Here is a 10889-nt window from a genome sequence, read left to right as displayed (position 1 = left end):
AGGAGCCAGAGCAGAGGTTTGGTGTCACAGCTGTCACCCCACACCAGGGACCCAAAACATCAGCTAGGGGGGCTGAGCATCCCAGAGAGCAGAGCTTGTGAGCCCTTGGGAGAGCAAACACAGGAACAGCTCAGGCCTTGCAGGGTTTTGTTTTCCAGGGAAGCTGTGCTGCAGCTGGAACACTCACCAGGGCTCCCAGGTGATGCCAGGGACAGGGGGATGTGTCACCAGCCCTGCAGGACCACACATGGAAAGAAGAAGTTTGTAATGAGGGTGGTGAGAGTGCCCAGAGCAGCTGTGGCTGCCCCTGGTTCCTTGGCAGTGCCCAAGGCCAGGTTGGACACTGGGGCTGGGAGCAGCCTGGGACAGTGGAAGGTGTCCCTGCCATGGCAGGGGTGGGATGGGGTGGCCTTTAAGGTCCTTTCAGCCCAAACCATTCCATGATTCCATTATAAAACCCACAAGTGTTCCCTTTCTCTCCATCCCATGCGCAGCCGGGTGAATCCCGTTCCCGCAGCAGGGCTCACTCCAGGCTGACCCTGCCCAGCAGAGAGCAATCCACGATTTCCCAAGGCGGAGCTGCCCCTCCTTGCAGGGATGGGCCACACCCAGGCAGTGCCCTTATCTGCACCGGGAGAACGGCCTTGGGTCCCTCCCTGCCACCGGCACTTTGCCCCGGGGGGCGCCGCCGGTCCCGTTGTGTCCCCACGTGCCACCCGCGATGGCACAGAGATAAGGGCGGCTCCCCGTGACCCGGCCACCAACGCGCTCCCCTCCCGACGTCCCTCACGTTTTCCTCCCTCATCCCACGCAGAGATCCCTTCTGAAAAGCCGACACAGAGAGGCTGAAGGGGGTTTGGTAAGGGAGATCCTGTGCACGGAGGGATGGAGGGGCCGCACGGAGCTGAAGGGGGGTCCCAGCCCAGGGACTGGGGCTGCTGGGGGTCACTGGGGGAGAACTGGGGAGCCAGCCCCTGATCCCGGGTCCACGTGAATGGTGAGGAAGGACAGCCATGTCCTCTTCTCACAAGGAAGCAGGAGGCAGGTGAAGCCCTGAATTACAGAGACTTGAGCTAAAAGGCAAGAAAGGCACCAAATTTTGAGGAAACCTGGATCAGGTTGGGAAGCAAACCTCAGCTCCCGCTCCCCAGATCACCCCAGGCAGAGGCAGCCTCAGCCTGCCCCCAGCATCCCCACAGCCACCCTCACATCTCACCACCGGGCTGGCTCCCCAAGGGACCCCCAAGAGACCCCACTCAGGTCCCACCCAGGAGGGGGGGCTGGGGAAGGAGCCAGGCCTTGCCTGGCGGTCCCTGGCCCTGCTTTCCTCCTGCAGCAGCTCTTCCCTCCCTGCTGCTACCCCAACCCCCTCCCCCCCCCCCCCCCCCCCCCCCCCGGAGCACCCACCTCTCTCGGGGCCGTGGTGGACATCCCCAGTCCGCTCTGGCTCTGCCTCCCTGGGCCGAGGCCCCCCCGAGCTTGGGCCGGGAGCTCCTCGGGCTCCCTGTGGCCAGGGGGACGCCCCGCTCGCCTGTCCCCACGCCCGGCACACAAAGGTCTGCAAAGCTGCCGGAGCAGCCCCGCGCCTCCCCCGCTCCCCCACCGAAACCCAAAACCACCTATTTTTGTCTTTTCCTTTCTCCTCCTCGGGAGGTTTCCAGCCATCAAATGCTTCCCGGGAGCCCTTCAAAGGAAAAGCGGCCGCCCCGTCCCATCCACTTGCAAAACCAGTCTGAGCAGTGCCGGGCGGGCGGGCGGGAGAGGCTCCCGCACCCCCGACAGGGACAGGGACAAGGAACCGTCCGCAGGAACCTCGGGGATCCCAGAGCCAGGGCACCGCCACCCCACTGCCCCCCCAGGGCACGGGGTGCCACCAGCCGGCAGGACCCCCCAGCAGGCTGCAGAACCCCTCCCAGGCACTGCTCGTTCAGCAGGGAAGCAGTTTGGGGATTGCTAAATTCTTCTCTCAGCCATGGAAAAGTGCAGGCAGGTGATGGGGAAAGAGCCCAGAGGAGATGGGGAGGCCCCCAGTATCCCCAGTGGGGCAGTGGGGGAGCACTGGGAGGTACCACAGCCCCCGGCAGGGAGATGGAGCTCCAGGCATTCCTGGGAGAGAAGGAGGGAGGTGAGGAAGCAGAAGGGCCTGAGGCTGAGGTGAGTTTCCAGGACAAAAATTCAGGGTGGGAGAAAGGGGATGGCCTTTTTCCCCCCCAAAACCCAGCCTTGGACCTTTGCCAAGCCTGGAAAACAACCGTGAGGGTTTTCCACTACCCCAGGCACTGGAGAATTCCCAGGGGATGTGGAGCTGGATGTGCCCCTCACGCCACAGGGTCTGGCAGCCACTGCCGGAGAGGCTTTGCTGAAGCTCAGTGACCACCTGTGCCCAGAATGGGGGTGGCACAGCCCTCCCTGGGGTTCACCTTGCCCTTGGCACGTGCTGCAGGACAGTCCCAGGGATGCGCAGGTCAAGGTGGGGTCTGTGGCTGTGGAAAGAGCTCCGACAGCCCCAGCACAGCACAGGGAGCAGCTGGAGGCCCCAGGCTCCCTGCTGAGCTTAAATGGCCCCAGATATGTGGGTTGGGATCTCAAGCGGGGCTGCTCAGAGCAATTAAAACCCATCCTGGGCTTTACCCAGGACAGGGAGCCGGGAGGAAGCATAGCCTGGAGCCCCTGGGATGGCGGGTCCAGCCCCTGGGGAGGGGTTGGCATCTGCTCCTGTGTGGCAGGACCCCGGCATCTTCTCCAGCCGCAGGGTGATGCCCACACACCGCTGTCCCTTCGTCACGGACGTTTGATAGAGGACCCTTGTGACCCCCAAAGCTCTGCAGCTCCTCCCGAGACCTGGGGGTTGTCCCCCTATTCCCACTGCCCAACCCAACCTGTGCCAACGGTCCCTGCCAAGGGCACTCGGAGCGGAGAAGCTGCAGCCCCAGTCCGAGCAGCAGAAGGGTTTGATGCCCCCGTGCTTGTGGAACGTCCAGGTGCAGCCTTCCCACGAGCATTTTTAGGGCTTCTCACCCGTGCCAGGGGAGCACCGAGGGATCAGCGCTGCCACGGCGGCTCCCAGGCGCTCGGGGAAATTCCCAAAGAACGGGAATCCCTCGGCTCCTCCTCCAGCCGTCGCCCAGCGCGGGCCGCTGGCGCCCCCGGGTGCCCGATCGCCGCCACCGGGTCAGAGCAGCGCGGCCCGGCCGGGTTTGGGGTGCGAGCAGCGACCAGTGGGACCCGCCCCAGCAGCCCCCAGGCACTGCCGGGGTCCCAGCCCCACACACGGACTGCGGGGCGCTGGGGGTGGGGCACCCCATGACCAGCCTGGGGAATGAAGGACAGGAGGGTCCCCCCGAGCATGGCTTTGCCTAGCAGCACCCCCAAAAGGGCGAGCACAGAGCCTAAGTGCCCCAAAGTGCCACCCTGAACGCTGCCACCTTAACACAGGGTGACAGCACCCCCAAAGAGTGCCCTGTCCCCACAAAGCGCATCTCCCGAGAGTCCCCCTGTGCCCCCAGAGGAAACCCCCCCAGGCCTGACACACACTGCCAGCACCATGTGCCCCCCAAGGGACCCCCAGTCTCTGGCTGGGGCTGCCAGCACCCCCAATGACACCCCTGAGGATGCCCACATGTCCGTGCAGGGGAGCCCCGGGGGTCCCAGGGCAGTGCTGAGGGTGACAAGGAGCCAGTTTGGGCAGGAGGTCCCCGTGGCAGCGTCATGCCGAGTCCCCCACGCGTGTCCCGGGACCCAGCGCGGGGTGGGGCTGGGGGGTCCCACTGGCCGTGCTGCGGGTGGGGCTGTGCCTGGTGCCCCCCGCGGAGGCTAGGCCGGGCCCTTTAAGAAGCTCCACCCTCGGCCGAGCCCAGGAGGCGCCGCGGGGCTTTTCAAAAGGTGACAGAATTCCCAAATCCTCCAAAAGTAGGATTTTTTCATTTCTGTAAGGAGTATTTTTATCTTTTTTTTTTTTTTTTTTTTGAATTTTTCTCTCTGGAATAGGACATCTTTCATGCAAAAACCCCAAAAAGCTTCAATTGAAGAATTTAGAGATTTTTTTCCTTAGTGTTCCTTAGACTCCTACATCAGGATGATGAAGAGACCTGGGATGAGGCTGGAGCCCTGTGGAACCCCAGTAATGACAGGTGGCAGGCAGGTGTCACCCCACTCTGTCATCCTCTGTGCCCAAGCCAGGAGGCAGTTGCTCCCCCATCCCATGTGTTTATCCAGCTGCAGCCTGGACATTTTGTCCAGAAGGACCCTGGGAGAGACAGGATCAAAAGCTTTGCTGGAGTCCGAGAAGATTCCATCTCCTGGCTTTCCTTGATCAGCCAGGTGGGATACCCTGTTGCAGAAGGAAATCAGGCTGGACAAGCAGGACTTTCCCCTCATGGAGCTGTGACCAATAACTGTGTTGTCCTCTAGGTGTCTTCCAATACTTCCCAGAATAATCTTTTCCATGATTTTACTGGGCACTGAAGTGAGAGTGACAGCTGTGGGTTCCGGGGTCCCCCTTCTTGCCCTTCTGGAAAATCAGGACAACTGTCCCCAGTTTCCAGCCAGCTGGGACCTCCTGGATTCCCAAGACCATTCAAAATCCTCATGAGAGGCTTTGTGATGGTATCAGCAACTCTTTGGAGGATTCTCAGGTGAATGCCACCAGGTCCCATAGGGATTTGGAGGGATCCAGCTGGAGCAGGAGATCCTGCACAAGTTCATTCAAGATCATTCCTGCAGTCCTGCTCATCCAGCTCAGGGCACTGGAGCCCCTTGGTCCATCCTCTGGACACAGAATGCCTTGAACAGCCCTGTCCTCTTTGGGAGGTGACATCCTCACCCTGACCAGGCCAATCCATGGTATTTCTACAGTGCCTCTTGCCATTAATAGATTTGAACAAACATTCCCCACCTGGCAGCTTTCCAGCCACTCTGCCCCAGGCCTGCAGCACAGGTGGGGTGGTTGTGGCAGGGACAGGTCCCAGCACTTCACCTGTGCCCCAGACTCTCCCTCAGGCCATGGGGGTCAGGGACCACCTCAGGCCAGGAACAAGCTCTGCCCATGGCACACCCTGGCTGTCGGATGAGAAGCTGAGGAAAGGCACTTTCCCAAGCAGCTGTGAGTTGTTTTCAGGGCCCACAGGTCCCTGAAGTATCCCCCCACCCCCTCCTCAAACCAGGTCCCCCATCCCCACAGAGCCGGGGCAAAAGCACCAGCTCAGAGGGAGTCTGGGAACTCCCTGCAGGGTCTGCCCTGAGCATGGGCGGTGTCATGGTCCCCATCACCCTTCCCACCATCCAACAGCTCAGAGCATCCAACCCCAAATCCTGACATCCTCCCAGCAACCAGGGGGGTTGGCTGGAGGGGATGAAGAAACACTCCTCAAAAACCATTATTAAAAAGCAAAGCATGTGGCCACAGCCGCTGGTTTAACTTAGAAACATTTCAAGTGGCCCAGAGTCTTCCAAAAAACCCGAGAGCTGCTGGCCCTCATACCCCCCACCCTGTCCCACCCCCTCGTAGAATTCCATAAAATAAAAGTTCCATGTTCCACAAAGTTTCCCTTTGTGTAGTGCTGATGGTCTTGTTTGTGGGTCACTGCTGGGTTGTGTTTCCCCCCCTTCTTGATTCCTCTTTTCCTCCTGGCTCTCAGTGCACTCAGCACTTCCCATGAAGCCCAGCACGTGCTGAGGGACACACAGGGAGGTGATGTCCCTTCTCCTGCTGGGACAATCTGGGGATGGAGTGGGAATGGCCATCAGCTCCTCCACGGGGGCCCATCACCCCCCATCACCTGCCCCGTCCTTGCCACGGCTCCCAGGCACTGGGAGGGCAGGGGACAGGGAGCACATGGGGGACAACAACGGGCAGGAGGCTGGAGAGGCTGAGGCAGCTGCTGGGTGAATTCCAGGTGAGGAGTCGAGGAGCCTCCAGGCGAGGACAAACCCAGGAATAAAAACAGGTGGGGACAAGAGAGAAGGGGCAGCAGTCCAGAATCCATTGTTTGCCGTCCCGTGCCGTGCCGGCGGGGCTCCTGCAGCGGGCACGGCTCGGCTCCGGCGCTCCCGCAGTCCCCGCCCCGCCCCGCAGGAGCCGCGGGGTGTGGCTGGATGGAGGGAGGGAGGCGCCGCCGGCTCCCAGGGCGGCGGGCACCGCTCACATCATGACGTGCCGCCGGCGGTGCAGGGCCAGGTGGTCGGAGCGGGAGAAGCTGCGGTCGCAGTCCGAGCAGCGGAAGGGTTTGATGCCCGTGTGCTTGCGGAAGTGCCGGGTGAGCTCGTCCGAGCGGGCGAACTTCCAGGTGCAGCCTTCCCACGTGCATTTGTAGGGCTTCTCACCTGTGCCAGAGGAGCACCGAGGGGTCAGCGCTGCCACAGGGAGCCCCCAAAGCCCTCACAGAAATTCCAAAAGGGGAATCCCTCCACCCAGCGCTCCCAAAGGGCCACCCACGGACACAGCACCATCCCATGGGGGATCCAGGGACACCAATCCCACCCCTACCTGTGTGTATCCTCCGGTGGGCTTTGAGGTGGGAGCTTTTGGTGTAGACCTTATTGCAGCCCTCGAAGTCGCACTGGTGGATGCGCCGCTTCTTCAGGTCCGGGGAATCGGCTCTGGGGCCCCGCACCGCCGGCCTGCCGGGAGCAGACAGAGCTGGAGCCATGGCCCCGGAGCCCACGGGGGGTTCAGGGGCATAAAGGGTGGGGAGGCACAGGCAGGAGGAGACTCACTCTCTCTGCAGGTCTTGGAAAGGCGCTGGGCCACTCTCAGAGGCGCTGTCCTCGCTGTCGCTGTTCATGTCCATGGGGTACACAGAGCCAGGGTCCATTTTCACTGGAGGGGTCCGGGAAAGGAAAGCTTTAGAGCACAAAGAGGCAAGGGGTGAGCACAGAACAGAGACATCCCCAAAACACACACCCCACATCAGGGGTGCAGTGTTCTACCTGTCCCTGCGGTGCTCCAAGCACCGCCCATCCCTACAGAAAATCAAATCCAAGTGGGAAGATGGAGGACCCCCGAAGGGAGGAAATAACTTGGGGGCACCACTTTTGGCTGCCTGCTCCTGCCCAGAGCAGGGCAGATCCAGGTCCCCCACCCCAGATAAAGTGGAAAGCTGGGAATGTCCTGGGAAAGGGGATTGTGGGGGGCACAGGGAGCAGCTGAGCTGAAACCAGAGCTGCTGGCAGCAGGCAGCCAGTGGGAAGGGCAGGGCAGGGCAGGCTGCCAGCAGCAGAATGGGTGGAGAACAGGCAGTGCCATGCCCTGTGTGTCCCTGCCCTCCCCATGTCCCCTGGGGGGCACAGGCTGGGGGCTGAGGGGCTTTGTATGGGAGTGGCACATGGTTGTGGCAAGGACACTCCACAGTGAAAAATGAGATTCCCTTCGAGGGTGCCCCTCCACGAGGCAGGACAAACACTCTCCACCCCCCAGATTCCAGGGTTCCCCCCAGGTGCCCTTACCAGACCCAGTGTTTTTGCCGTCCCCCCCAATGAGGGGCACGGTAATGGCAGTGACGCCGTCCGTGGGCACGGTGGTGTAGACGACGGGGAGGGACTGCACCACCACGGGGATGGTCTGCAGGTTGCCCATCTTGCTGGGCAGGTTGACGGAGGGGATGGTGTGGATGACGTGGAGGATCTGCTGCCCGCCGCTGCCCTGCGTGGAGGCCAGGATGGAGCCAGGTGAGAGGACAGCCGGGATGGCCGAGGTGGAGCTGAGGCCAGAGGGCGGGATGGACACGGTACTGGGAGCAGGAAGCGGGGGAGCCACCAGCATGGGGGAAGACTGGACCGAGGTAGGGGGTGGTGGCGGCAGGGCCGAGGCCGGAGCGACTTTGGATTTATTGAGGGAGAGATCGACGGGCTCGGCCTGGGGCTGGCTGCAGTCGCTGGCCAGCAGCTCCTCGGGGGGCTCCGTCTTGATGTCGGCCAGCAGCACCGGTGGGTCGAGGGGGCCCTCAGCCAGCAGCGCCGACGAGCTCATGGCGGGCGTCGCCTTCCCCTGGCCCTACAAGAGACCCGCAGTCTGTGAGGCGCCAGGGAAACTGAGGCACGGGGCGGGGGCGAAGAGGGTTTTTTTAACGGGCTCTCACCAACCAACCGACCGGGGCGGCGCCTCGGGGCGGCTCCGCCGGGGCGTGGGGCCACCCGGGGGTCGCCGGGCCGGGCATGGCGGGGCCCGCCCGTGCCCTGAGGCGGGGCCGGGCGGGTCCGTGAGGGACGGGCGGGCCCGGCCCCTCACGGCGGCAGCGGCGCGCGCCGAGGGCGGGAACCGCAGGCCCCGCCCCCCCGCCCGCGCCTTTGTGCCGGGCCGGCCCCGCCCCCCGCGGGCGGGGCTGCCGGGGGCGTATCCGCGCGCGGGGCGGTGGCGGCCCCGCCCCGCTCCTTCCCCCCGCGCCTTAAAGGGGCCGCGCCACCCCCCGGCCCGCGCGCCCCCGCCCGCGGTCACTCACGCACTGACCCGCCGGGCTCCCACGCGTGTCCGCCGCGCTCGCTGCCCCCTCCCGCTGCCCGCAGCACCATCTCCCGGGCCGCGCCGGGCGAGGTGCGAACGGCCCCGCGGCTCCACCTGGGCTCGGCCGCGGGTGGAGCTTCTTAAAGGGCCCGGCCCGGCCCCCGCGGGAGGCACGGGGCACGGCCCCACCCGCGGCACGGCGGCGCTGCGCCCCCGCGGGACCGCGACACAACCGAGGGACAAGCGGGACCCCCAGCCCCACCGCACACCACGCTGGGTACCAGGGCACGCGTGGGGGCAACCGGTACGGGGAAACCCCTGGCCGAACGAGCTCCTCGTCGCCCCCCGCACTGCCCCGGGACCCCTCCGGCGCTGCCCCGAGCCCCCCCGCACGTACCTGCCCACGCAGGGACCGTCCCCGCCCGCAGAGCCCCCACGCACCGGCCTCGCGCGGCGGCCCCGCCCCGCCACACCCAGCGCCGCGCCCCGCGCACACGGCCCGGCCCCGCCCGGGGGGGGCGGCGGCTACAGCGCACCACCGGCACCGAGCCCAAGGCACCGGCGCCGAACCCCCCGCTGACACGCGGAGCCCCGAATTCACCGTCCCCATAAACCCGGGTCCCCCCAAAGCGCCTTCACACTCAGGGCAGGGATCCCCCACGAACCGCCACCCCCCGCAGCAAGGGACCCCTCCAATACACGCAGCGAGCCACGGAACCCCCAAACACAGCCCCCCACGAATCACCCCCGGATATAGCCGGGAGCCCCCCCAAACACACCCCAAAAAGAGCCAGAGACATCCCCCCTCCCCAGAACCCACCTCTTCGCCTCGGGACCCCCCGACACACAGAGCCCCCTCCAAGGGGGGTACACACAGTACGCCCCCAAACAGAGACAGAGACCCCCTCCCCAGTACCCACGTATTGGGGGGATCTCCCAACACAAACAATCAGCCAGGGTCCCCCACCAAATATCCCCATAACCAGACAAGGACCCCCAAAACACCCCCCTCACACACTCACAAACTACCAGCGCCCCCAAGAAACCTCCACTCTCAGGCAGGGACCCCCACAGGCTCCCCCCAAATCCAGGGAACCCCAAAACACACCCCAACAATGAGAGACACCCATCAAACACCCCTCGCTCAGTCAGGGACCCCCTCCAACACATCCCCAGGTCCTCAAAGCAGCCCCGCCAGCCCGACCCCCCCAAAACACAGCGGGGGACACCCCCAGACAGACACCCAACTGGCCCCCGCACCTGGGGACTCAATGTCCCCCCAGAGCCCTCCAGGAGCAGCCCCTCACACACGGGGGCTCCCCACAAACAGGCTCATTGTGGGGGGAGGATGGGGGCACAAAAGCGATGCCCCGTCCTCCCCTACCCAAATTTGGGGATCTCTTGCACCCCAAAGCCCCCCGGGGGTAGGGGATGCGGCGTGGGGCAGCTAAGTGGGCGGGGGGGGCTCGTTGCCTCCCAAATTCCACCTCTGCTGACCCCCCCCCCCTTTATGGGTGAACTGAATTCCTCCGTCCTCAGGCTGTTGCACCCCAAACCCAGCCAGGGGTGTGGGCTGGGGGCTCGGGGTGTCCCGCTTCAAACCCACATATCTGGGGGTGCTGTGCACCCCTGCCAACACTTTCTGTCCCCCACACCCCAGGAATCATTAGTGTTAGTGCCCCCCCTTTTTGGCCCTAAACAGCTTAAGGAGGCATTTCAGGTGACCTTGGGCTGGGAGGGGAGGGGGAGCGTGGGAAAACGCCCTCCACAGTCCCCCCCACCGCTTTGTCCCCTCCGTGTCCCCACCCCCTCCCCCCGCTGCGTGTCCCCCACCCGTGGGCGTGGGGGGTCACACCCCGCCGCCGCCGCCACACCCCCCCGTGGAATTTCCTCCGCGCTCCACCCTCCGCCGGGGCCGTTCGGGACACGGCGGGGGGAGCACGGAGGGCACACAGAGGGGGGACACCCGGGGGTGGGGGCGGGAGCGGGGGGCACGAGGGGGCCGGAGCACAAACGGGGTTTGGCCCTTTAAGAGCAAAGGGCGTGGGAGGGGGAGGGAAGGGCGGGGCCGCCGCCCGGTGTGACCTCCCAGCCGCGGGGGGGCGCCCTCCCCGGAAGCGCGCGCGGCGCACGGGGTGGGGGGGGACGCCCCACGCGCGACCCCCGCGTGAGGGGGCGAGGGGGGACGGGAGGCCTGAGGGGGCGCGGGGGGTGGGACCCTCCCTCTCCATCCCTCCCCTCCCCTCCCCTCCCCTCCCTCCCTCCCTCTCCCCTCTCCCCCCGCCGGACCCCGCGCTCCCATCCCCACCCCCAGGCCCCTCAGACTCCCCACGCGCGCCTCCCCCGCGCCCCCGGCCCCACGCACCGTCCCCCGCGCCTCCTCCGAGCGCATCCCCGGCCGCCGCCGCCGCTGCCCCCGGGGCGGTGCCGGGTGGGGCGGGGTGGGGCCCCC

General features: G+C 65.2%; 1 protein-coding gene across 5 annotated transcripts; it reads right to left on the bottom strand.

Annotated features, from left to right (window-relative positions):
- Nucleotides 1-3983: 3983 nt before the first annotated feature.
- Nucleotides 3984-10867, bottom strand: KLF8 (KLF transcription factor 8). 5 transcript variants are annotated; one of them, XM_053956119.1, is made up of 5 exons: nucleotides 8076-8185; nucleotides 7444-7990; nucleotides 6715-6817; nucleotides 6485-6618; nucleotides 3984-6321 (listed from the first exon to the last, which is right to left on the bottom strand). In XM_053956119.1, exons 1-5 carry the CDS (start codon nucleotides 8151-8153, stop codon nucleotides 6140-6142), a joined length of 1044 nt encoding a protein of 347 aa, XP_053812094.1. In that variant the 5' UTR covers nucleotides 8154-8185; the 3' UTR covers nucleotides 3984-6139. The 5 variants fall into 5 exon arrangements, with proteins under 5 accessions (XP_053812094.1, XP_053812095.1, XP_053812093.1 ...); XM_053956120.1 differs by lacking the exon at nucleotides 8076-8185 and adding an exon at nucleotides 10803-10867 and having other exon boundaries at nucleotides 3986-6321; nucleotides 6715-6841; XM_053956118.1 differs by having other exon boundaries at nucleotides 3986-6321; nucleotides 6715-6841; nucleotides 8076-8183.
- Between the last annotated feature and the right edge of the window lie 22 nt (nucleotides 10868-10889).

The sequence above is a fragment of the Vidua chalybeata genome, chromosome 14, assembly GCF_026979565.1.
Source record: "Vidua chalybeata isolate OUT-0048 chromosome 14, bVidCha1 merged haplotype, whole genome shotgun sequence".
NCBI classification, from domain to species: Eukaryota; Metazoa; Chordata; class Aves; order Passeriformes; family Viduidae; genus Vidua; species Vidua chalybeata.
This window is presented reverse-complemented; position numbering and strand designations above follow the sequence as displayed.

Bases quoted from the DNA above. Each gene is read 5' to 3' on its own strand.
- KLF8 (XM_053956118.1), bottom strand. From the start codon at position 8,153: ATGCCCGGCCCGGCGACCCCCGGGTGGCCCCACGCCCCGGCGGAGCCG. The intron at 7,991-8,075 runs GTGAGAGCCCGT...GGTCTCTTGTAG, and splicing joins CCGCCCCGGTCGGTTGGTTG to GGCCAGGGGAAGGCGACGCC. The intron at 6,322-6,484 runs GTAGGGGTGGGA...CCTCTGGCACAG, and splicing joins CCACCGGAGGATACACACAG to GTGAGAAGCCCTACAAATGC.